Here is a 25,770-nt window from a genome sequence, read left to right on the forward strand (position 1 = left end):
TCCTTCTTAGATGGACAAAACCATGTGCACTGCAGGGGGGCAGATGTAACATGTGCAGAGAGAATTAGATTTGGGTGAGTTATTTTGTTTCTGTGCAGGGAAAATACTGACTGCATGATTTTACACTGCAATATAGATCTCACCTTGAAGAAAAACCCCACCCAAATCTAATTCTCTCTGCACAAGTTACATCTGCCCCCCTGCAGTGCACATGGTTTTGTCCATCTAAGAAGGACTTTGTCAGAAAGAATGAACTAGAATAACCCCCCAGTTTGGTGGTGTAATTAAAGAGAAATACATTTTTTTCTTACTATCATACATTATGTAAAAATACGAGGCACAAATAATAATTTATTACAAAAAAATATTTAATTAATCATGTTATTTACAATTGACCAATACAAAATTGAGATTCTATACAATCAATGCCCAAGAAACCATGTGGGCTTTGTTTTTAAATATGTGAAAAATGACAATAAAAAAGATGTTCTTTCTCACCAATATGAAATTACAGATCCTAAATAATCTGGGTTCAGGATATAATTTAGTGTGCAAGAAGATAGATAAATGTCACAATGGCCCTTATTCTGGTCGGTGCGGAAATATCCGCGTGCGTTCGGGCCGCCGATGTTTTGTGTCTGCGCATGTGCAGAGGCGTCTCTGCGCATGTGCGAGCGGGGCGTACGGCCAAATCCCGCATGATATGTGAACACTCCGAACAGGGGGTGGAGAGGGGCGTGGAGGGCTATTTGGGCTCATTACCATATGCATACGCCCCGCGTTTCATGGGCGTTCCCATGCAAACGCTGGGCGTACGTATGGTAATGCGGCTGTGACGCATGTGTAGGGGGCGGACATATGACATCGCCGGATGTCAGCTGCCCGCCCAGATCGCTGCTTTTGCACGGAAAAATGTCCGTGTGGTCTGAGGTTGCGGGAGCTGGTGGAGCACTCGGTCCTGCATTCGATGGTCTGCGACCATCGAATGATGGGGGAGGTTCCCTTAGATGGAGGAGGCGTATTCCGTGTAAAATACACTTGCGGTCCGTTCGGCCAGATTCTTACCGCGTACGGACGGAGTTGGCGATCCGTATGGAAGGCGGGGTTTCGCACGCACGGTCCTGGCCGCATATTCGGATCCGGCCGCACCGATCAGAATAAGGGCCAATGTGTGGTGGTACCTGGTGTTTCACTTCCTTTAATTTAACATAAAGCTTAAATAAATTAACTGACATTTCATATTCATCAAATTTTATCACCAACATTATTCAAGTATGGTGGCTAGCCAATGGTGGCTAACCACTAAACAACATATTATGAGGAGAAGATATGGGGAAAAAGGCATTTAAGCCACATGGCTACCAACAAATGGTAATCACAAACCTTGCAGCCTTAAAGGAAAAGAATACTAAAAAGTCACCATGTATTGCAACCTTGGAGTTTAACATTTTCAGGCTTACTTCAGTCATCTATCTCTCATATTGTAAGACGATTAGTGCTTTGTAAAACATCTCAACCTATTCTTGAAGAAATGTAATCCAAGTTTCATTTTCACTTGTTCTGCAGTATTTTGTCTAAAAGAATTATACTTTTTGGCTTCTTCCGTTAGTTTTGCATCATATTGTTTTTCCTGGTGTCCAATAGAAACATGACTACAAGATCCAATTCTCAGATGGCCCAAAGCATCTATGAAAAATTCTGCAAAGTAAAGCAATTTTAATACAAGAATAGATTATAACTTTTTTTCATGTACAACACACACAATTATGATTGTAAATATTTCGATAGATGTTACGGAAACAATGGCCCTTATTCAGGTCTGATTGCAGTACAAATTTGTTCTCAAAATGGGCAAAACCATGTGCACTGCAGGTGGGGCAGATGTGACATGTATAGAGAGAGTAAGATTTCAAACAGAGAAGAAAATTAAATCCCAAGGCGCAAACGCCTTTCTTCAGCCGGATCCACAAATACAGGGTCACCACTCAACCCCTTATTCGGAAAGCTTGTTTGGAGAATTGGACCAGAGGCGAAGAAAGGTCTGTGTACACAATTATCCGGTGTTCCTCAAGAAGACGGGATATGTAAAATAAATAAATTAAAAAAAGGAGTGTGTGAGAACAACTTCTATTCAACTCACAGGGTGTAAATGGGAATCTGGGGTTGGGTCACTAGAGGCGTACCCTCACTCACACTGGAACAAAGAGGATGGTGCACATAAAGGTTTCTTTATATGGGTTCAACACGGATGTATTTCCAAGCGAATTAAGCTGCATACCGTACTCACAAGTAAGTATACCACTATAAGCACATCTGGGTATCTTTATGAAAGGGGACTCCTGTTATGGAGGACAATGGCTCCCATGTACGGATACAAGCCTTGAAAAAGACAGGTTATCCTGTTGAAACGCGTTGGCAGGAAAGGAGCGCACTTGCTGTTCTTTGTACTGGGATACTGCTTGCTGACAGTGACGGTCTGGGGTATAAGGCCAATACCCCAGCCACAAGGTACCGGACCTCTTTTAACATCTTTGCAGATCCCAGTTTTATGTATTCTCTTGCTTGAATAAATGTATAGACACTGAAAGTGTTTTCCTTTGTCTGCTTGTATCCGTACATGGGAGCCATTGTCCTCCATGACAGGAGTCCCCTTCCATAAAGATACCCAGATGTGCTTATAGTGGTATACTTACTTGTGAGTACGGTACGCAGCTTAATTCGCTTGGAAATACACCCGTGGTGAACCCGTATAAAGAAACCTTTATGTGCACCATCCTCTTTGTTCCAGTGTGAGTGAGGGTACGCCTCTAGTGACCCAACCCCAGATTCCCATTTACACCCTGTGGGTTGAATAGAAGTTGTTCTCACACACTCCTTTTTTTTTATTTTTTTTATTTTACATATCCCGTCTTCTTGAGAAACACTGGATAATTGTGTACACAGACCTTTCATCGCCCCTGGTCCAATTCTCCAAACAAGAGAGTTAGATTTGTTTGAGTTTTTATGTTTCTGTGCAGGGTAAATACTGGCTGCATTATTTTTACACAGCAATTTAGATTTCAGTTTCAACACACCCCACCCAAATTTAACTCTCTCTGCACATGTTACATCTGCCCCACCTGCAGTGCACATAGTTTTGCCCATTTTGAGAACAAATTTGAGAGAACAAAAGAGAGCCAATATCTCATTATGAAATTATATTTTTTCCCGACATCACTCAAGATTGTACCTACCATTAATTAAATGTTTTAAAATACAATAATTAAATGGAAATGAAAAAGACAGATGCTGAATTTTACACTAAAAAATGCTACTCAAAAAAAGGGACCTACTTATGCCGATATGTTAAGGCCTTCGCAACACAACATGTGTGCAGATCTGAGCCAGTATAATTTTCTTTGTTAGTGATTATACAGTGTTATTCAGTCCTGATCGCTGGCTGCTAATTTGAAGCCCTGCGATCAGGTAATCCCGCCCTGTGCAAGCCTGCAAATTGATGTGCACGACTCGATTGCGAAAATTACTATACTATTTTAACAATTATAGCCCCTGATTCACTGGCACAAGCAGCCTGAGTAAGGGCAAGGCCCAAATGTAATAGCCTGAAAGGTAGTTGCAATGGCGAGATTTTGGAGAAGCATGCTAGATTTAAAGTGGTATCATATTAAAGGGCAAAACATGGTGTAAAGTGGATTGTCTTTTAGAACTAGTTGGCTTTCTGATTCTGCCTTCACTCTGATACTGTATAACACAAGCGATTGCTCCAGCAGATTTAGCTGAACTGATAAGCACAATTAGGGAGGCCAATCCCGGGGCATTTTTTCAATCCCGGGATTCGGGATTGAAAAATGCTCAATCCCGGGATCCCGGGAATCCCGGGATTGGCCTCCGTAATAAAAAAAAAATGACCCGCCCCCCCCCAAATATCAATATAAATGCCCTCTTATTCGCCCCACCTGCCCACCCGCCACTCTTCCCCATCCCCCTGCCCTGCACTGTCACTTACAGAGGTATGGTGACAGGCAGCAGCAGGAGCGATGTCCGTCCGTCCATCCATGCAGCGGCCGGGCGGGCGGCTGAGCGACAGTGCTTGTGCTGAAGTGCACTGACAGGCATGACGGCGGACGGGCTTCGCAGCGTGGCGTGATGTCAGGGGTCATGCTGCGCAGCATGTGCGCCGTCATGACACTGACAGCAGAGCGGACCAATCAGCCAACGGGGGGTATGCAGCAGACAGCCGGGCAGCATCTGAGCCATTCTAAAGTGCTCAGCGCTGCCCGGCTTTGGAAAAAAAAGTACATTTAGCACTGGGATACTAATCCCGAAATCCCGGGATTGAAAGCTTCAATCCCGGGATTCAAATCCCGCCGATTTTAGGCCTAAATCCCGGGATCCCGCCGATCCCGATCCCGGGATTGGCCTCCCTAAGCACAATCACTGTCACTATGTAATATTGGCATACTTGCCTACTTTTGATAACTCTTTTCAGGGAGACTATAGTTGGTAGCAGAATTTTGCGCAGAGCCCCATTGAGGGTGTGTGTCATGCTCCACCCAGAGGGGCGTGTCTAGGGCCATATATGGATTGTGAAAAAGATTGTGAACATGGCATCCAGAAATATGGGTGTGTACTTGCTACATATGAGGGATCTTTTAAAATGACTTGTATCCAAATGTAGTTGAGCCCCAAAGCAGTTAGTAAGACCTACTATACTTGCTATAGAGAAGTCACTGACACGTGTCAGGGATTGTTCATCTACAGTATTGTGTTTTATACGTGGTTCCATATAAATGGCCACAAGACATGCATTTAGCCATAGGGATCATTGTGCTGGTAAAGGGTGCTGATGAGTCAATGTAAATGTATCTATCTCTCATTCATTTTTTTCGCCAAAAAATGTAACAGCTACATAAAGTGGGTTAGGTGAAATGAGGGAGATTGCTAGACTAATCAGGGAGAGAGGGAGATTGCTGCTATGTCAGGGAGTCTCCTGCAGAATGCAGGGAGGGTAGGCAACTATGAATTGATGAAGAGGATTATTCATTCACCATCCCCCAGTGGTGCTTCTTTGCATTGCCAGAGATGAGGTGAATAACACAAATTTATCATTTAAAAAGCATGTGACTATTAATGTCATGAGGGACTTTAGTAAACACACAGGGTGAAATTTAATAGGATGAGAGATTCATAAATTGGAAGATTTGGTAAGAAATCTCCAGTTTTTTTAAAGCGGCAATCATTTACACTTCAAAATCAATCTGGTGTTGCAGCGTAAATGATTACCGCTTTACAAAAACCTGGAGATTTCTTAGCAAATGTCTCAATTTATGAATCTCTCATCCTATTAAATTTCCCCTACAATCTTACTCAGATGTAAAAATGCCTACCGAAACACATATCTACAGAATATGCAAAGATGATACTTACCACTATGTGCCACTCGGTCTAATTTTGGGTCAAATCCAACACTTAGAATTCTGTTTGTGTGAGCCAGAAAGAAGTTGACTACTCCGCCAGTGACAACACAGTTAGGAAAGCCTGGAAGTGCACTGTAGCTGCCTCCTCTCCAATGTAAACAGTCCCCTTCTTCCCCACCTTCCTCCAAAATGAGCTTGAAGCTGAAATGGTTACCTGCCACACTGCCCCCTACCTAAATTAAAAAAAAAGCAGCCATCATTTTAATGCATTATTGGTTACAGAATTGAAGTTACTGTCAAAACACACCCTTCAGTCTGCTATAGTCCATGTACTAAATGATGCTTAAGCTCCATACACACGGAGCGATTGGTCGTTCAGCAACCAAATTGCTGAGTGTCCAGTTCTCATTAGCGACTAGCGGAAAGCAGGCAGGCAGCTGACATCGTCTGATGTCGGCTTCCCACCCCGCGCACCCGCATCATGGCCACATTAGCATGGGAACACCTATGTTATAAAACATAGAAACAGATGTACTAAATTAACACAGAGGCTAACATTTTCCATATAGTTGTGAAATACTAGGCAACGTAGTTTGAATTAAACATGGGTTAGGCTTAATACTTCTCCCAGTCAATCGTGGAGGGACTGAGTGAGAGGCAGTGGGAGGTATTACAATGTCATAATCAATTATTCCATTTTAGTAAACACCATATAGTACCTCCCAACATTGTGACGCCGCTGGTCTGGACGCATGCACTGTTTTTTTTATCACTATGGGGGCATGGCTAGACACTGTGCTTGCACACAGAATCTCTTCCCTGCTGGCAGCAGCAGACTAGAGGGACATCCAACTGCCCCCCTCCCCCCACCGTGGGAAGCTCCCAGCTGTGGGCGGGACATTCCTGCAACAATCGGGACAGTTGGGACTTATGGTAAACACTGTTTGGAAGAATTGTTGTTAGTTGGCTGTTTTATGTGCCAGGCAAATCTTAAACCAATATGGCCACTGCAATAAGGGAATAGGGTATATATAGACAGATTCTCACCAGATCCAGATCAGTATTCTCTAGAACATCCAACAGTTTTTCAATTTTAGTGTCTTTGGTAAAGAGGAAGTCATCATCGACCCAGAGAAAATATTTTGTGGTTACCTGTGACACAGCAAGATTTCGGCCTGCAAACCAGCCCTAAACAATGATAAAGGAATTAAAGTAATGTACAGAAATGTCATGGCACAGTAATGTTTCTTCTTCTTCCTGCCCTTCTGCTTCCCTTCCAGACAGAAAAAAATGCCAGAAGTACTAATATCCAGATAGGGCGGGGCTTAAAAGATAAACACTGCCTAGAAAGACAGTCTATAGGTCAACACAAGATTGTCAACTGTGTCAAAAAGTCAACAGTGTAGAAAAATTGACAGTTAGATCATTGGCTTGTACTCTAAACCTACTGTAAAGATTGTGTCAGATTTAAATATGTCTTATTCTGTATGTACAAACCTACCTTTGCATATGGCATAATGTATTGTTCTACATTTGGCTCCCCAATTTTCTCAGGTTCTTGATTGTCATCAGCCACAATGACCTTCATTTCTGGATAATACAGACGTATACTTTTTAGTAACTTCCGCAGTTTGTCATAGCGCAGAAAAGTCTTAGTGGTGATTGTAACCATAGAGCTAATTTTTCTATCTGCAAAGAGAATACCATAATTAAAAGAGACTTATTACTGAATGGTGAATAAACTGATATTTTATTCTGTATATGCATTAAGAATAATGATAACATTTCAATATAATCGAACAGAAAGTTAAACAAAATGAATCAATACATTTTATCAGTGGGACCAATTTAGAAAATCATGTGTTTGGAAAGTTTAGTATCACGATTATTTGCCAAGCCCTGAGTTTAGGATATATGCTTGCTACAGCACTCGCAATTTTGGAAATGGGAACTGCAGTCTTCCAATTTATCAAGCTTGGGAAAGCAAGCTCTTCCGGAGCTTGACACATTTGACAAATGGATTGATGTTTCCCATTGTTGCCTAGAAGCTGCTTTTGCAGGCAGGGGTGGATTTAGAAAAAATCAGCCTGAAAAATTTCTGGAAGCAGCCCTCATGGAGGCGAAAACTGTGGAGGAGGTGGGGTATTTTGAAGGGCAGGATCCCTATTCGCCAGCATATGGGAACACCCAGCGTTTCATGGGCATTCCCATGAGATCGCTGGGCATTCTCATGCTTATGCGGCATGACGGACAGACGGGGGGCAGCCAGCTGACATCACCGGATGTAAGCTGCCCGCCCACTTCCCCCGAACATGCACACATATGTAAGTATGCTCAGAGCAACCTTACATATGCATGCACCTTCCATAGCTTTTGATGGTCGGCGACCCTCGGAAGATGTGGTTGGATCTCCCTGGCCTGCGAATGGATGTTACTGTATAACATCCATTCGCAGGGCCTGCATGCGAATCGTGCTTGCGAATGGGTGGTGCCAGACAATTGGTGGACTTGCAAGGCTGTATGTACTCAATTCATGTATGCTATCATTGGGGAAGATGTGTTAAGCCTTAACAAGAGATAAATGCAAGGGTGATATGGAGAGATAAACGTCCAGCCAATCAGCTCCTTACTGACTTTTTTCAAACACAGCCTGTAACATGGCAGTTGGGGTGTGATTGGCTGGACGTTTATCTCTCTTTATCACCCTTGCATTTATCTCTTGTTAAGGCTTAATACATCTGCCCCATTGTGAGTAATCCTTAGGCATATCCCTGAACTAGTGAAGAGTGGCCCTAACTTTCTAGTGAAGTGGGAAGGATGAGGGCATTGCATATCCTTATGGAGGGGGCAGGGCTGAGATACACGATATGTGCATCATTTCACACACACACACCCTCCCCCTATTCTGCTGATCTGCAAATTACTGCATTTTAGGAGCAGGGTCTAGTGATGTTCTGCCAGACCCCAACCAGTTTCAGACTGAAGTATGAAGGGGTTTACACAGAGAGAGAGAGAGAGAGAGGGTGCAAATGCGATCATTACATTACAATATAATATATAATATATAATAAGAGATGGTTGGTATATCATTGGCCAGTGATATTGGCCTGCCCACCAATCGTCCAGGTCACCTCTTGTCGTGCAGGTCCCTAACACTATGGGGTCACCACCTGGGACGCAGGGAACCCCGCAACATGATCCAGCTAAGGACCCCCCCAGGGCATCACAATAAAGAATAGTGATAGTAAAGTGGTAAAATTATAAGTATGAAGGTCCCTACTATATGTTTGGAGGAAGAGAGTGTGAAAAAAAGAGTGCATACATAAATAATAAACAAACATGATATAAAAAGTGACTGTGTATTTAAGTTGTGATGCCCTGAGACAGTCCAGCCAGAGCAGCCTGGGGGCCCCACGCCCAGGTGCCAACCCCAAATTTTCTCACACTATATTCAAATAAATAGGACTTAAAGTATGAAGGGCCCACCTAGGAATGCAGTGATAAGGGCCCATGTTTAGGGGTGTGGCCATCTGCTACAGATTTGACTAACCATTAGAGAGTAAATAACATGGTAAATTATAGTAAATACTGCTATTGCATGCACTATAATGTACCTGATTAATATATGTATAAGGTTTGTGCCAGCACACATAGGGATACATTTACTAAAGTTAGATTTAAGACAGGAATTCAGTGTAAATGTTAAAATGATTGGAGATGTCTCCTAAGAAAATATAGTAATCAGACAATCTACTATAGCAAATTCGGCATTATAAAGTGTGCGTCATAAATAAGGTAAATTTTGCATGTATATTCGACACATGCTTTTTAAGTCACACTGAATTTGTGATCCTGTAAGCATGACCCATTTTATTCCAACAAATGTTGCAGTGGATTTAGAGTTATATTTATTCTGTTTTACTTTACCTGGTCCGGGGTCATGCAAACGGACAACGCGTGGTTGTTGGATTGAAACTGGGATCTTAGCTAAATGTTTGCCCATAGAAAACATCACTGTAATAAAAAAAAAATACATAAAAAAATACAACAATCTTAAAAGCTGCATATTAAATTAATAAGCCTTTAATGGGCCAATACACATGAATACAATCCAAAAATAAATAAATAAAATTTATATGCCAAAAATATGTGACTCTACAGGCCGTAAAACAGCACTACATGGCATATAGGTCTGCACGCACTAAGCCTAATTGCCATGTCTTTCCAAGGCTTAGTACATTGACCTATACTTAACTATTGGATTATAGTCCTGATAATTATAATTATCAATGTTTATTGCAGCACTAAAGCTGGCCATACATCCACAGATTGATTTGTCCGATCTGACTGGTTGGAACAAAAACCAGAGAGGGCAGACTAAAAGTCAGCAGCTATGGTCCTGTTATACAGGGGTAGCAGCCTGTAGGGTCCAGTTTTTATACAGGGGAGCAGCCGGTGGATTCCTGTTATTATACAGGTGGAGGAGCCTGTGGTGTCCTCTTATTGTTTTTTTTTTTGTTAATACATATTTTTAAAATGGAAAAACTTCCATTTAATGATGTGCTGTTACTTATGGGCCAGTGCTCTGGACTTGCCCCCCGGTCTAAATGTTGCCAGCTAGCCCCTGATCCTTGTCTACTGCTATCTATTTGTGGTAAATGTATAGCATTGTATCCTAATTGGAGCTCCTCCTACTTAACAATGTGCCCATACCTCCTGAATGTCCCAATTACAGCAGTACAGTCCTGCTAATTATAGACTGTATTGCTGTCCCTTCCATGGGTTGGTGTCCTGTGGGCAAAGCAGCTAGAAATCGCTGAATAGATGCCGTGCACAGGCCCAGCAACATTGGGGGTCAAAGGGGACAGCTACCCAGGGCCCAATGATCTGAAGGGGACCCAAAGCCCTCCGTTCAGTCGCTCAGCGCTCCCCCCACCTCAGCTGCCCAGCATCCTCTGCTGCCCAGCCATTTCGCTCCCCCGCAGTCTCAGCAGTTGCTGACAGGCCACTAGCCCGGGCAAACAATTGTTTTCTTTTCTTTTAATACTGTTGTGTCAGTCTGTAGTGCTGCCGTCCATAGACCCGCACCCTCATGACTGTTTTCGCGCAGGCCGGTGGTGAGCAGGTGGAGCCAAAATTGTCATGTAATCTTATCATGTTCTCCCCGCCCCCTCACCACCAACCTGTGAATTGTGTTTTTTTAAAGCTATGGGTGAGAGGCTTCAAGATGAAAAAGGCCTCTGCCCAGACTAGCATCAAGGATAGCTGCTGTGGCATCCTACCTCAGTCAGTGTACATGTGTGCACTACATGTATGTGTGTATGGATGTCTTTGTTCTATATACTGTATGTGTTCTAAGTGTGTGTGTGTGTGTGTGTGTATGTATATATGCATGTTTGTGTATATATGTACAGTATGTATTCTATGTGTGTGTTTGTGTTGTTTGTGTATATGTATGTTATGTGTGTTTATCTATGTGTGCACCATAGTTTCAGGCCCGGCGACGGGGGAGATTTTAAGGGGACATCTACGTCAGGCACTGATGATCTGAGGAGCCCAAAGCCAACCCCTCCCCACCCACTGCTGCTCAGCCACCTGGTCCCCAGCCTTGCCACTGCCAGATACCTGGAGCCCAAAGCCCCAGGGATACATAAGAGGACTATTTTTGGAATATATACTGTACATGATTTCATTTTTGCAGTTCACTGATTAAATCAGTACAATCAAGAGCAAGGGAAATGTGCTTGCTGTTTATTGATTATATATTTAAATTCATATTTAATATTTAGTAATATCTTACCAATATCCAAGCTATCAATATTATAGACCGTGCTGGTGTAAGAAATGGAACTGAGAATTTGATTTAACACATTAAGGTTACTGGTAGATATAGTCAAACTATTTTCTCCTCTTCCATAAGCCTGCCACCCAGGTACCGCACTCATATCTACTGTAAAGTCCATGGTTCCCAGAGATGCTTGAAGTGTCACCTGCAACAAAAGAAAGAACAAATGGCCATGAGATAATAATGTAAACTCCAGACCATGGCTTTACCGCTGTACTCATAAGCCCCGAAGGTGTGGAGAAGAAGCCCAGGGCTGACCAGTGTGAAGATGGCCGTGGGTCACTCTGGGTAATGTCTGTTATGTCACCACGTCTGAGCAGGACTGAGCAGCTCCAGCACCCCCCTTTGGTAACCTCCCCCCCCAGGCTGCCACCAGCGTTACCACCACACCCAAGCACCCCCACGAGGCCGGGTCATTAGCTTTACCCCCCCCCCCGGGCTTCCAACAGTGTTACCACCCCCCACCCAAATCCAGAAGCTGGGTCGCTAGCGTTTACATACAGACATACCCCCCCCCCCCCTTCAGCATTTCTCCCAGCCTGGATTTAGTTACCAATACACCCCTGGTTGTACCATAGGTTAAAACAATGTCAACCATCTTCCCAAGTCAAGTCACAGTATGTTACCATGGTCCCCAGATTCAATGTGTATGCTTTCATGCCCACTATATATATATATATTTATATATATGTAAGTGGGGGTTGACCCTAAATTGCGCTTCCAATATTAAAAAGCAGCTACCTCTACAGAATCTCCCCTGTTAGCGGGAGACAAAAATAGAAACCAAGAAAATAGAGTGTAGAGGGCGCTAGTGTATATACCACCACCTTAAGTGATCAGCTTAGGCAAATAGTAATACTTAGGCAAATATTGATACAATGTTTTACAATTTAAGATAATATTTATTAAAAATCTTGAACAGACATTCGTTTGTTTTTAATTCTTTGGATGGAAAACCACATAGACAGAAACCCGACGTGTTTCGTCTCCAAAGAGACTTCCTCAGGGGTACACAGGATAAGCGGTATGTCGGTCTAAAAACAATAGCTGAACCTTTATAAAATTCGGTATCTCTATAGAGATCCGGTATCAATAAACCTTATGTCTAGCATTGTCCCAGAAGCATTTAAATCTACTCTAGTGATCCCCATACCCAAGAAAACAAAAATAGAAAGTTTGAATGATTATCGCCCAATAGCGTTGACTCCCCTTATCATGAAGTGTTTTGAGAGTTTAATATTGACACGCATGAAGAGTTTTTTGCCGATAGGGTTTGATAATAATCAATTCGCCTATAAATCAAAGAGATCCACAGAGGATGCTTTGTTGTCGGTAATTCATTCTTCGCTATTCCATCTAGACAAATCCCATGCCTATGTTAGGTTGTTGTTCATAGATTATAGCTCGGCGTTCAATACAATTCTCCCAAACATTCTGATTAATAAACTTCATAGACTGGGGTTTTCAGCGGCACTATGCAACTGGATTTTAGATTTCCTGATTGATAGATCCCAACAAATAAAAATTGGCGAATATATATCTTCCCCTATTCAAATTAGTACAGGTACGCCACAAGGGTGCGTCTTAAGTCCACTTTTTTTCTCTCTTTTCACTTACGACTGTTATCCGCAGGCGGATACTAATTTTATTATAAAATTTGCAGACGATACTACTGTGGTAGGCCTTATTAATGACGGAGACGAGAGTGCCTATAGAGAGGAAGTTGATGTTTTGGTTAGGTGGAGTACTGAAAATAATTTACTATTAAACCTGACTAAGACAAAATAAATTATTATTAGGTAGGAAGACGGAATTGATGCCTCTCCAGATCAAAAATTTGGTAGTAGAGAGGGTTACAGATTTTAAACTATTAGGGGTAACTATCTCTCAAAACCTTACTTGGTCTGCCATTACTGACGTGATGGTTAAGAAGGTTCACCAACGTCTTTTTTTTTTGAGGAAGCTCAAAGTGGCTGGGTTTTCTCAATTAAATCTGATTAGGTTCTATAGAGGAGTTATTGAAAGTACTATCTCATACTGCATTGTGGTATGGTTTGGTAACAGCACAAAAAAAGACCTGATTAAACTAGATAGGGTGATCCATTCTGCCGCAGCTATTATAGGCTGCGAGCTGCCCTCTACTGAAGAGATCTTTGTTAAGAACTGCCGGCGCAAAAGAGATAGTATTATGCTTGATCCCCACCATCCTTATTACCATATGTTCTCATTTTTACCATCAATGAAAAGGTTAAGGCTTCCTAAGCTACGAACTACACGTATGAGAAACAGTTTCTTTCCTTTAGCAATTATTGATTTTAACCAAGATCGTTAATTGTTGTCTTTCTATGTTTCGTACTGTAATTTCGTTGTTGTTCAATTTTTTTATTGCGATGACAATGACAATAAAACTGTTATATTATATTATATGTTATATATTATAATAAAGGTGCTTGAAAAAAGGGAAAGGATTTGGTACCAGAGTCCCAGTGGCTCAAGTATATCCTCCAACACCTTTTTAGAAGTATATATATATGTGTGTGTGTGTAACCATATCCCCCATATCCTGGTGTGTATGTCTCCATGCCCCCTCTAGTCCCCAATATAAATGTATTTTAGTCCCCATGTGCTCCCAGACCCCAGTATGAATGTCAACGATCTCCAATTAGTTACATGGTTGGAAAGACAATCTTAAGTTATATGGCCAGCTTTATTTGGATGTACTGGTTGTACAAGATTACACATGAAGGGTCAGGATCAGTTTGATACTTTACCGTGTATTTTTGAAGAGGTACATCAATTTTCAGACCTAAAACATTAACAATAATACATAATTACAAATATAAATTAAATTATTCACCCTTGATAAATGACTAGGGGTAGATGTATTAAGCCTGGTGAAGTGGTAAAGTGGTGATAGAGTGGAATGTGATAACACACCAGAAAATTAGATCCTAAAGGTGCCCACACACTAGAAAGATCTGTGATCTTAAGATGTGCACATAAATTAGCCTTCAAATATTTTGTCTGTCCTGGACAAAAGATTTCAGGCAAGCACTCATCTTTACTGAAGATTTTTCTTAAAATCCCATGTGCGTTCCTATGGATCTTTTGTTAAATCTTCTGATCTTTCATGCAGCATGTAAGATCAGAAGATTTAGCAAAAGATCCACGGGAGCGCATCTGACTGATATCAGTTGATTTTCGGCTGATTATCAGTAAACATCGGATGATATATCGGGCGATTTAGCGGAAATCAGCTAATCTGTAAAAAAATCATTGTAGTGTGTGGGTACCTTAACTGTAAGGTTACAGGCTGGGTTTGAAAAAATTAGCTGACATTATCACCTACTTTATCACTTCACCCTGTCTAATACATTTGCCCCATAGTTCTTTATTCTCAGTAATTGTTACATTTAGGTACACTATGGAGCTCATGTAGTGGTGGACACAAATACACAATTTATTTTTCTCCTTTAAAAAGACTAGTCCAAATGGAAATGTTAACTGAGTTATTACATGACATATATAACTACAGGACTAGTGATTTAAGGAATATCAGCTTGATGGTGTAAATCAATACACAATGAAGCCAATCACAAACAGCAACAGAAGATTGTATTTTACTTGTTTAAGTTGTCCTCAGTATTGCAGCATGCCTTTTAAAGAAGTATCAGGCTGTATGTTCACATGCGAGTGGGGGCATCAACCTGCCTTCCTTCGGTGAGCAGCTGACGTCACCGCATATCAGATGCCCGCCCTATTCACAGCGTAGGGTGGCGCTAATCTAAGGCACCAGAAAGTGACAGATTAGCGAGCGCTTCAAAAATTATTCGATGGTCATCGACCAAGGAATGATTTCGGGCGCCCACGCAAGGCATATTATATTGTATTCACAATGGGGCAGATGTATTAAGCCTGGTGAAAATATAAACTGGAGATAAAGTGGAGATAAAGTGGAAGGAGATAACGCACCAGCCAATCAACTCCCAACTGTCATATTTTAAACACAGCTGATTGGCTGGTGCGTTATCTCCTTCCACTTTATCTCCAGTTTATCTCTTTGCCAGGCTTAATACATCTGCCCCAATGTACGCAGCTTTACAGTTCTTTGTAAAGTGAGCACAAAGCTAAAATCTAAATTACTCTGTATACATGTTTTACAAAACTGCATATTTTGCACAATTTAATTTGTCAACCTCTAAATGATCCCCTTATAGTATACAGTACAGTATGTGCGCATTTTAATATTGAGTTCTCTTACCTGGCAGCAGGACTGTACTAAGTGGCATCACTTGCACTCCATACATAGGATAGCTTAATGGGGAGTTTGGAGGTGCTATTAAAACATTCTGCCTTTGCTCCCTGAAGAAAATATACAGAGGTACAGATTATACTGACAGGATAACAATCTGAGATAAACGTCTCTATAGTTAAACTGGTAAACTACTGTATGATAGACATAAAAATAACTATTAGGCTGGGTACACACAACATTTCCGATTGCACACACTAACCAATCAGCTGTGCAATGTATCGGTGCAGATGTTACAATTTGATAGGACTTTAAATTTGCCTGGCTAGCTTTGATGTCAGACAGTCCGTGCAGCCAGTGTACAGGTGGTTGGTGGGTCATCCGCACACAGACTGAAATCTGTAAGAAATGTTGATTGTGCTCCTACCTTCTTTTAAGAGAGGCCCTGTTGCAACCACTACCCATACCCAGAGAAAAGGCTGCCAATGAATGCTAGCCAGATTCAGGCACCTGCACAGTAGAGCTGGCAGGTGCCCAAAACAGTGCATGCACAAGTCTCTGGCTTCTATGGACTGCATTGGCAGCAGCCCATGGAAGCAGTCTAGGGCCACGGCGGACAATGAAACGGAGTGGTATCTTACAGGAAGGCAGCTTTCTGCTAATCATAGCCTGGACTGGAAGTCCCAGTGGGAGGAAAAGGGGATTTTTGTAAGAATTTACAGTTTGAATCCCTTTCTCTGAGTCCATCCTGGTGACACAGCTCAACCATGGGATGTAGGAGGGTCCGCAGGAGCAAGGCATCTATGCTAACTTCTTTGGAGAGGCAGGCTTCTCCCTTCTTCATCCCAGAATGTCTCAGTTCAACTTCTAAAGCACACTAGGACACATTACTCAGTACAACACCTGAACATATTAATATGCACAAACAAATAATAACCATACAGTGGCGTAACAAAAACCTTTGCTCTTCCCCGCCGGGACAATTTTGCCGCCCCCCCTGGGACAATTTCGCCGCCGCCCCCTGTTAAAAGAAAAGTCCCCCGGGAGCTGGTAGAGGGGTCCATACGGCGCGGGGGTACCTGTGGTCAGGGAGAGCCTGGAGGTCCCTGCGGCGCTGAGTATGATGATGCCCGGGTCCCTGAAATGAAGTGGAAATAACGCGCTATCTCCGCCGCCCGGCGGCGCGGGAAGCGCTTCTAACTTTGAAAACACTGACCACACACTGATGACTGAGATTCAGCCAATCAGCATGCGCCCAGTGTTTTCAAAGTCAGAAGCACTTCCCGCGCTGCCGCACAGCGGTAGCACGTTGTTTCCACTTCACTGCGGAGACCCGGGCATCGTCATACTCAGCGCCGCAGGGACCTCCAGGCTCTCCCTGACCACAGGTACCCGCACGCAGCACGGACCCCCCTGCCAGCTCCCCGCTGCACCCACAAGCAGTGGGGAGCTGGCGGAGAAACAATAGGGCCTGCAGACCCCGGCGCCTCCCCGCCTCAGGTGGCAGCCATGCACAACTGTTCTGCTGTAGCCCCATGATGCATAGCGCAAGAGGAAGCAACTGACCTGGTGGTATGGGCATTTATCCATGAAGGAATAGGTCTACCTACCTTAGTGTAGGCAAAGGCAATTACTGACCGTAACCATCTGGCAATGGTCTGCTTACAAGCAGGCCATCCTCTCTTATGTACGTCATAATACCAAAAGCAAATCAGTTTTGCGAATATCCTTTACTCTTTCAACGTCTATGCGCAAAACGTGAACAAGGTCCAGTTTCTTTAACTTTTCCCTATTTCTGGCCACCTCAAGAGGGCAAAACACGGGGAGCACAATCTCCTGGTTTAAATTAAAACTTGACACTACCTTAGGTAGAAACTTAGGCACTGTACGAAGCACAGCCCTGTCCTCATGGAAAATCAGAAATGGAGACTTGCAAGACAAGGCTCCCAATTCCGACACTCGCCTAGCCGAAGCTATAGCCAACAAAAATGTAAGTTTCCAAGAAAAAAAATTTAAGATCAGCCGACCTTGAAGGCTCAAAAGGAGGTTTTTGTAACACTGACAAAACCAAAGACAGGTCCCAAGGCGCCACCGGCTGCCTATATGGGGGTTTAAGCTGCATGACTCCCTGTAAAAAAGTCTGTACTTCGGATAACAGGGCTACCCTTTTCTGAAAGAAAACTGTACCTTTAAAGACTGCAGGCTAAGCCCTGCTGAAAATCCATCTTGGAGAAATTCTAACAGTCTAGAGACCTTGAACCTACAGTTGTGTACCTTCTGACGTTCACACCACCTGATATAGATTTTTCAGACACGATGGTAATTTGAAGCTAAAACAGGTCTGGATAGCCGCTTCTGGAAAACCCTTCTTCCTTAGTAGGGAGGTTTCAAAAGCCAGGCCGTCAAATTTAGACGAGCTAGGTCCAGGTGTAGAAACGGTCCTTGTCTGAGCAGTTCCAGTCAAAGAGGAAGACACCAAGGGGGAAATTTACTAAGATGTGTATTCTAATTCACATGTGATGTTGCTATGGGCAACCAATCAGAAGCTACTTCTTATTTAATTAGCACCCTCTAGAAGATAGTAGACAGGATCTGATTGGTTGCCCATAGCAACATCACATGTGAAGTAGAATACACATCTTAGTAAATTTCCCCCCAAGAGTCCATCGACAACCTCAGTATATCTGAATATCACGACCTCCTGGGCCAGTCCAGTGCAATCAGAATTACTTGTACCTCCTGCGTCCTCACTCTCTTCAGGACCCGTGGACTCATAGGGAATGGAGGGAACATGTAGGCTAGGTTGAAACGCCACGGAACTGTTATGGTATCCACTGCCGACACGGTCGGATCCCTGGTTCGAGAGCAGAACCTGAGAACCTGACAGTTGCTCCTGGACGCCATCAAGTCTATCTCTGGGAGCCCCCAGAGAGTCACTATCTCTTGAAAGACTTCCCGATAAAGTGCCCTGCCCTGCTGAGGAAATCCGCTTCTACATTCTGGATCCTCTAAATGAACACAGCCAACAGAGCAGGAATGTTCACCTCTGCCCACCTGAAGATCCTGCATTGCCATCATGCTGCGACTCCCGCCCTGATGATTCAGGGCATTGACTGACTGTGTGCATACAGGTGATCCCTTCAAGAGATCCTCTGCCTGCAACAGGGTATTTCAAACCACCCGGAGCTCCAAGATATTGATCGGCAATTTGGATACTTCCTTGGACCACAGACCCTGCAACCTCAGGTACAGAACTACCACCCCCCAGCCCCTGAGACTGGCATCTGTCGTGACAACCAGCCAATCCCACGAGCGGAGGGAACACCCCAGATGCAGAGACTCCAGATCCATCCACCAGATCAAGGACTCCCTTGTCTCCTGAGACAGCGACAGCCGTTCCTGCTTCATGGTATTTGAATTTCCTGACCAATATGAGAGAATGTTCCACTGAAATGTTCTTGAGTGAAACCTTGCAAACTGCAGTGTTTTGAAGCTTGCGACCATCTTGCCTAGCAGTTTCACTCCCTGCCAAACTGTTGGATTTGGAGACTGCAGGATCAACAGAACCAGGTGACGAATGTGCACTGCTCTGGACTCTGGAAGAAACACACAATGTAGGTGTGTGTCCAAAATCACCCCCGGAAACTGAAGTCTCTGTGTTGGAGTTAAATGAGACTTTGGGAGATTTAACAACCACCCATGGTCCTGGAAGAACCGTGTCGCAATGTCCAGATGTTTCTGTAACTTCTCCGCCGACTCTGCCTTGAACAGGAGGTCTTCCAAGTACAGATTAATTACTATCCATTTTAGCCTGAGGGCCGCTGCCATGACAGCCATCACCTTTGTGAAGACCCTCGTCGCTAGCCAAAAGGAAGAGCCTGGAACTGTAATTTGAGTCTCTCCTATCATGAAACGCAGTAAAGACTGATGTTCCATGCAGATAGGCACATGCAGATAAGCATCTTGGATGTCCATTTATGCTAGAAATCCCCCCCCCCCCCCCCCCGATTCCATGCTTAACAGCACAGATCGAAGAGACTCCATGCAAAAAATGGTCTACCCATAGATGCAGATTTAAAGTCTTCAAATTTAGAATGGGTCTGAAGGACCCGTCTGGTTTGGGGACCAAGAAGAGAATGGAATAAAATCCTTTCTTTCTTTCTTCCTGAGGTACTGGGACCACCACTCCCTTCTCGAGAAGAGATGTTGCTGCCTCCTACGGTAAGGGTGTTGGGAGAAACCTCTTTAGGGAAGACCCCCTGGGATGTATTCTGTAACCCTGTGAAATGATGGAAAGAACCCAAGGGTCCGTGGTGGATATGTTCCAGTGGTCCCGAAACTGCAGGAGGCAACCCCCCACTCTGAACCCAGAACAGGGAGTCTCCGCCCCATCATGTGGAGGACTTATTCTCACTTTTGGAAGGGTGCTTTTTAGCGAAGGCCCCGAAACAGGATCTGGGTGCCCTTCCATTACTGGCTGGAAACTTTTCTCTTCCTGCCTGTCCTCTGTTAGACACATCCCCTCGAAAGGAGGAATGAAAGGATGGCTTAAAAGCTCCAAACTTGGACAAAATGTTTTGACATGGTTGGAAGGAAGGTGCTCTTTTCCCCCGTGGCCTGCTCTATAATGAAAGCAGTTCTCCCTTAAAGGCCAAGGCCTCAAGAGATTTCAGCCAATGCAAACGCCTCAGAGTCAGGCTGAAGTTGATTACCTAAAGCTTCAGCCCATTTAATCATAGCCTTGGATACCCACGCAGAGGCAATAATAGGGCATAGGGTAAATTCCACTCATCCAAACACTGCCTTAAGGTATCCTTCAATTTTCTTGTCCACCGGGTCTTTAAATGCAGCACCCCCCTGAACAGGTAAAGCCGTGGATTTAGACAACCTGGCTACAGGCACATCCACTAAAGGGATTTTCTACCATAATTGTACATGTTCCTCTGGCATACATGTTAGCAAACCTTTTAGGCATGACAAGCCTCTTGTCAGGAGTTTTCCATGCTTCCCCCAGTAACTAAGGCCCTTATTCTGATTGGTGCGGTAATATCCGCGTGCGTTCGTGCCGCCGATGTTTTGTGTCTGCGCATGTGCAGAGGCGTCTCTGCGCATGTGCGAGCGGGGCGTACGGCCAAATTCCGCATGAAATGTGAAAACTCCGAACAGGGGGTGGAGAGGGGCGTGAAGGGCTATTTGGGCTCATTACCATATGCATACGCCCCACGTTTCATGGGCGTTCCCATGCAAACGCTGGGCGTACGTATGGTAATGCGGCCGTGACGCACGTGTAGGGGGCGGACATATGACATCGCCGGATGTCAGCTGCCCGCCCAGATCCCTGCTTTTGCACGGAAAAATGTTTGTGTGGTCTGAGGTTGCGGGAGCTGGTGGAGCACTCGGTCCTGCATTCGATGGTCTGCGACCATTGAATGATGGGGGAGGTTCCCTGAGATGGAGGAGGCGTATTCCGTGAAAAATACACGTGCGGTCCGTTCGGCCAGCTTCTTACCGCGTACGGACGGAGTTGGCGATCCGTATGGAAGGCGGGGTTTCGCACGCACGGTCCTGGCCGCATAATCGGATCCGGCCGCACAGATCAGAATAAGGGCCTAAATCACGCCCTCATCCGAGGGAAACGTCACAGAATCTCTGCATATTTTCTTAAAAACACAAGGAGCAGGTCCTTATCCTCTTCTGAAAGATTTAAAAGATTTAAAGTCTGCTTAACTGCCAGGAACAGAAGATTCAACCTCTTCCTTCTGGTCCCAAAAGACATCCTCTGTGCACACACCCTCCTCATCAGGGTGCCGCTATAACACTTCCTGCTTCGCCTCAGTAGCGAGGGGAAGCAGGAAGGGAGAGAGACAAGATCTACTAAGATCTTGCCGCCGAAGCGGGGGAGCACTAACTCCCCCTTCCGGCGATGCCTCCTCCAGCTGACAGTGCATCAGTTAACACTGACGCGCTGTCGGCTTCTCCCCAGCCAGCTGGACTGCGCATGCGCGGGATCTCGCTATTCACGCGAGATCCCCAGCGCAGCTCAGAGCCAGCAGCAAGGACAGCGCTGTCCCTGCTGTAGGCATAGGGCATCGCCGTCTGCAGCTGTTGAAGTCGATAGCTGCAGGCGGCGGAACGGTCAGCGTTCATAAATTGGGCAGGAGGCAGGCGCGCAGCACGAAATATCGTAGCTGCGCTATGCCTCCTGCCCCACAGCGCCGCATGATAGACACCCGCTCGGCGGGTGTCATAGATCAGGGGAAGCGCTATCCCCTGCCATAAGGCACAGGGATAGTGCAGATTCCCCTGATCGCCTAATAATAAATCTACCCCTCAGTAACCTATATGGAGTGTAAGAATAGAGAGAACATCTCGGTTAACCAAGTACTGTATACTACCAGGGTGTGGTAGCTATATTATAACTTAGCCAAAATTATTTCTACAGACACAAGATGGGTCATTCTGTAACACACTAGGATAGTGGTTCACAAACTTTTTTTTTAAATGACGGCACCCTAGAGCATCAAAATGTATTAAAGGCACACCTAGGTCAAACATTTCTTATCGAGCAATCCAGAAACAAAGATTATCTTAAGTAGATTGTGTTTATAGGTTATTCTTAGGGTCAGTTATTATGTAAGAGACAGAGTGTGCTTCTATCTGTCCCCAAATGGTACGATTGGAAGCCCCAGCACTGGTTTTGCTCTTACATTGACCGGGTTGGGATCATTTGGTCTATTGCATTATGGTCGAAAGTCATTAGGTCGAATCCATTAGGTCGACATGCTAAAAGGTCGACATGACTCTAGGTCGACATGGGAAAAGGTCGACATGATTCTAGGTCGAAAGGTCATTAGTTCGACAGGTCATTAGTTCGACAAGGTCATTAGTTCGACATTGTCTATGTCGACATTCACAAGGTCGACATGGGGTTTTTCACTGTTTTTTTACCTGAATGTCAACACAGTCGACATGGACACAGTTTAAAGTGCACTGCAACCCCTCGCATCACTCGCTGCGCTCGCTATGCGTCGGGCACGGTGCCTCGCTACGCTCGGCACACTATTTTATTCTCCCACCACGCCCTAGTGGATGGTAGGGCATGAAATACCGCCTGTCGGCACATGTTGGCTCAAAAAACAGTGAAAAACTCCATGTCGACCTTGTGAATGTCGACATAGACAATGTCGAACTAATGACCTTGTCGAACTAATGACCTGTCGAACTAATGACCTTTCGAACTAGAATCATGTCGACCTTTTCCCATGTCGACCTAGAGTCATGTCGACCTTTTAGCATGTCGACCTAATAGATTCGACCTAATGACTGTCGACCATAATGCAGTAGACCAAATGACCGCATCCCCATTGACCATAATACTGTATTTTAAATTGGTCCTTGACCACCAACCCTTCCCCCCTGAGTGCCACAGCATACAGTCTGGGAACCACTGCATTAGGAGAAACTAATTATCTAACTTGGGGTTCTGTTAATAGACCTAGAAAATATGAACTATGTGGAGCCCTGAGGATTGAGTTTGAGAATCTGTGCATCAGTTAACATTCTCCATCTTTACATTAGCTTATTGTGATATTCCATTTAATGTGTAACATATGTTGTTATAGGAGCTATAAATGGGTATATAAGAATAATAATTGGATAAAAATAGAAAGTTATGTTAATAAACTACAACTGTCAGTGGCGTAACTATAAATTTTGCTCCCCCCTGCCAAAAAACTTTCTGGCGCCCCCCCCCCCCCCCCCAAATAGTGCACCTACCCTATATGCGACTTACCTTAGGACCCCCTTTCACAATATGACGCAATGTGTAACGGCACATCTCACGTATGTGTGTGTGTGTGTGTGTATATATATATATATATATATATATATATATATATATATATATATATATATATATATATATATATATATATACACACAACATGTGTGTGTGTAAATTGTGCTTACCTGCCATAATTCTTGTTTCTGTTGGTCACTTTTAATGGCAGCCACCAGCCATGGATGGGGGAGGCGCAGGCACACATGAGGATGAGGAGGTAGCAGATGTACAGATGAGGAAGGACGAGTGGGGAGAGGGGTGCCTAGAGGGACAAATGTAGATTGTGGCAGAGGTAAAGAAAGGAAAGAGGCATTGATATACAGATTGAGCCCCTGCCATCCTTGGCCGGGGCCCGCCAGACCCTCCCCGCTGGCGAGCGCTGGCGGCAGGGGCTACACTTAACTGGGACGCGCGTGCGTCTCACACGCGCGCACGTCCCAGTCTCTCAGCGGGGACGCTGCATGTCCCTGCCCCTCTCCGCTTCAGGGAGATGGGCAGGGTTAGGGGGGACGCTCGGGGTGGGGGGTTTGAGGGCGACGGGGGCGGGGACCGGAGGCAGGCTCCGTTGCCCATCTGTAGAAAGTACCAAAGACCTTACAAAATATATTGAAAGTCTTGCATGCTCATCAACTTCTCATCCATGCACACACCCTGCCTATTCAATTTTCCTTCACGGCCCACTACTACATTTTTCATTTAATTTCCCTATTCCCACATTTTTCTTCACATGTCTCCCCTGCCCATCACAATTATCCTCAATTGCCCCCACCATTCAAATTTTTCTTCACATGCCCCCTTCTCATGATATTTGTGTTACCTGTCCATATTTCTTAATAACATTCCCCCCCTCCCACCATTCACATTTTTCATCATAATGTTAGCACATTTCCTCCTTGACAATCATTTGTCATCAGAATTTTATGACATTCCATTTCCCACCCCTCTTAGCCATTATACCTACAATATCTTATTTACTCCTTACATGATGCACACCCTGCACACAAGTCCCCCCCCCCCCCCTTTATTCCCACTACATACCTCAGTTTCTGCTGTGTCTACTCTTTACTAACTGTAGCTGCTGTGTAAACATATGTATGACTGCAGCTTCAGCTTCCATTACTGCTAGTAGTGCAAATGGTCTGAGGGGAGAGCAGGGGCATTCACACACATAGCACACATTCACACACACAGCACACATTCACACACACACACATAGCACACATTCACACACATAGCATACATTCACACACACACATAGCACACATTCACACACACACACACATAGCATACATTCACACACATAGCACACATTCACACACACACACATAGCATACATTCACACACATAGCATACATTCACACACATAGCATACATTCACACACACATAGCATACATTCACACACACACACATACATAGCATACTCACACCATGTACAGACACCAACATAACATAGACACACACACACACATCAGATACACACACACACACACACACACACACACACACACAAGCACAGCATAACTTCAAACACATAGCATACACACAAAAAAGATACACAGCATGTACAGAAAACACACATAGCAAACATACACACAGAATACATAAACACAGCATGTACACAGTCACATACACACATAGAATACATACACACATGCATACAAGCACACACACAGCATATACACACAAACATACCACCTCCGAGTCCTCCCCCACTCCCTCAAACTTCAGCAAAGTGTACCACTACCTACAGTAGTACTGTACCTACTCAGCTGCCTGCTGGCCACAAGATTCCAGGGCAGGCCTTCTCTCGTACAGGACAGTCACAGGACACGCTGGAGGCTGGAGCTTAGAGGATCTGCAGTGCACACTAGCTCCCTCTATCTGCAGCCAGCGGCAGCCTGTCTCTATGACACTCGGAGCTTAGCTGCCGTCAGAGGGGAGAGAGAGTTCCTGCTGCCGGCGCCGCTGACTGACAGCGCGTCCCGACCCAGTCCCTGCACTGCACCGTGGGGTATGAGGGTGCAGGCGCCCCCGCTGCCCACGCTCCCCCAAGCGGCCGCGGGGGTTGCCTCACGCTAGTTACGCCAGTGACAACTGTATAAAATATACACATTTTACATTACTCAGCATCACAAATCATAAAATACATTTGGAGAGATATTAATGTTGTAACTCACTAATTGAACCATATTTGTGAAATTGATTTTAGTCCTAAAGGGTTAAACGATCCCCCTCCTTGTCAATCTCCCTTACCTCCTCATGAAATGTTCATACTCCTTCTTACGCCTGTCCACGGCAGACTGCACATCACTTGCATCCCAGTAATCCTTAAGATTATATATCTGTACCCCATTTCCCATAGACTGGCACGTGCACATTTTCTTCTGGGACATAAGTGAGAAACTGGAATACAGT

The 25,770-nt window shown here is 44.4% G+C and overlaps 1 protein-coding gene across 4 annotated transcripts; it reads right to left on the reverse strand.

Moving 5' to 3' along the window:
• Positions 1-400: 400 nt before the first annotated feature.
• Positions 401-25,688, reverse strand: B4GALNT2 (beta-1,4-N-acetyl-galactosaminyltransferase 2 (SID blood group)). 4 transcript variants are annotated; one of them, XM_083147320.1, is made up of 10 exons: positions 25,117-25,224; positions 23,483-23,616; positions 15,524-15,624; positions 14,034-14,068; positions 11,218-11,407; positions 9,345-9,431; positions 6,919-7,106; positions 6,465-6,605; positions 5,428-5,650; positions 401-1,698 (listed from the first exon to the last, which is right to left on the reverse strand). In XM_083147320.1, the coding sequence occupies exons 2-10, from the start codon at positions 23,557-23,559 to the stop codon at positions 1,493-1,495; spliced, it is 1,248 nt and encodes a 415-aa protein (XP_083003446.1). In that variant the 5' UTR covers positions 23,560-23,616; positions 25,117-25,224; the 3' UTR covers positions 401-1,492. The 4 variants fall into 4 exon arrangements, with proteins under 4 accessions (XP_083003446.1, XP_083003445.1, XP_083003447.1 ...); XM_083147319.1 differs by having other exon boundaries at positions 25,121-25,205; XM_083147321.1 differs by having other exon boundaries at positions 25,104-25,188.
• Positions 25,689-25,770: the final 82 nt, after the last annotated feature.

The sequence above is a fragment of the Crinia signifera genome, chromosome 6 (genome assembly GCF_055691185.1).
Source record: "Crinia signifera chromosome 6, ASM5569118v1, whole genome shotgun sequence".
In the NCBI taxonomy this organism is placed as follows: Eukaryota; Metazoa; Chordata; class Amphibia; order Anura; family Myobatrachidae; genus Crinia; species Crinia signifera.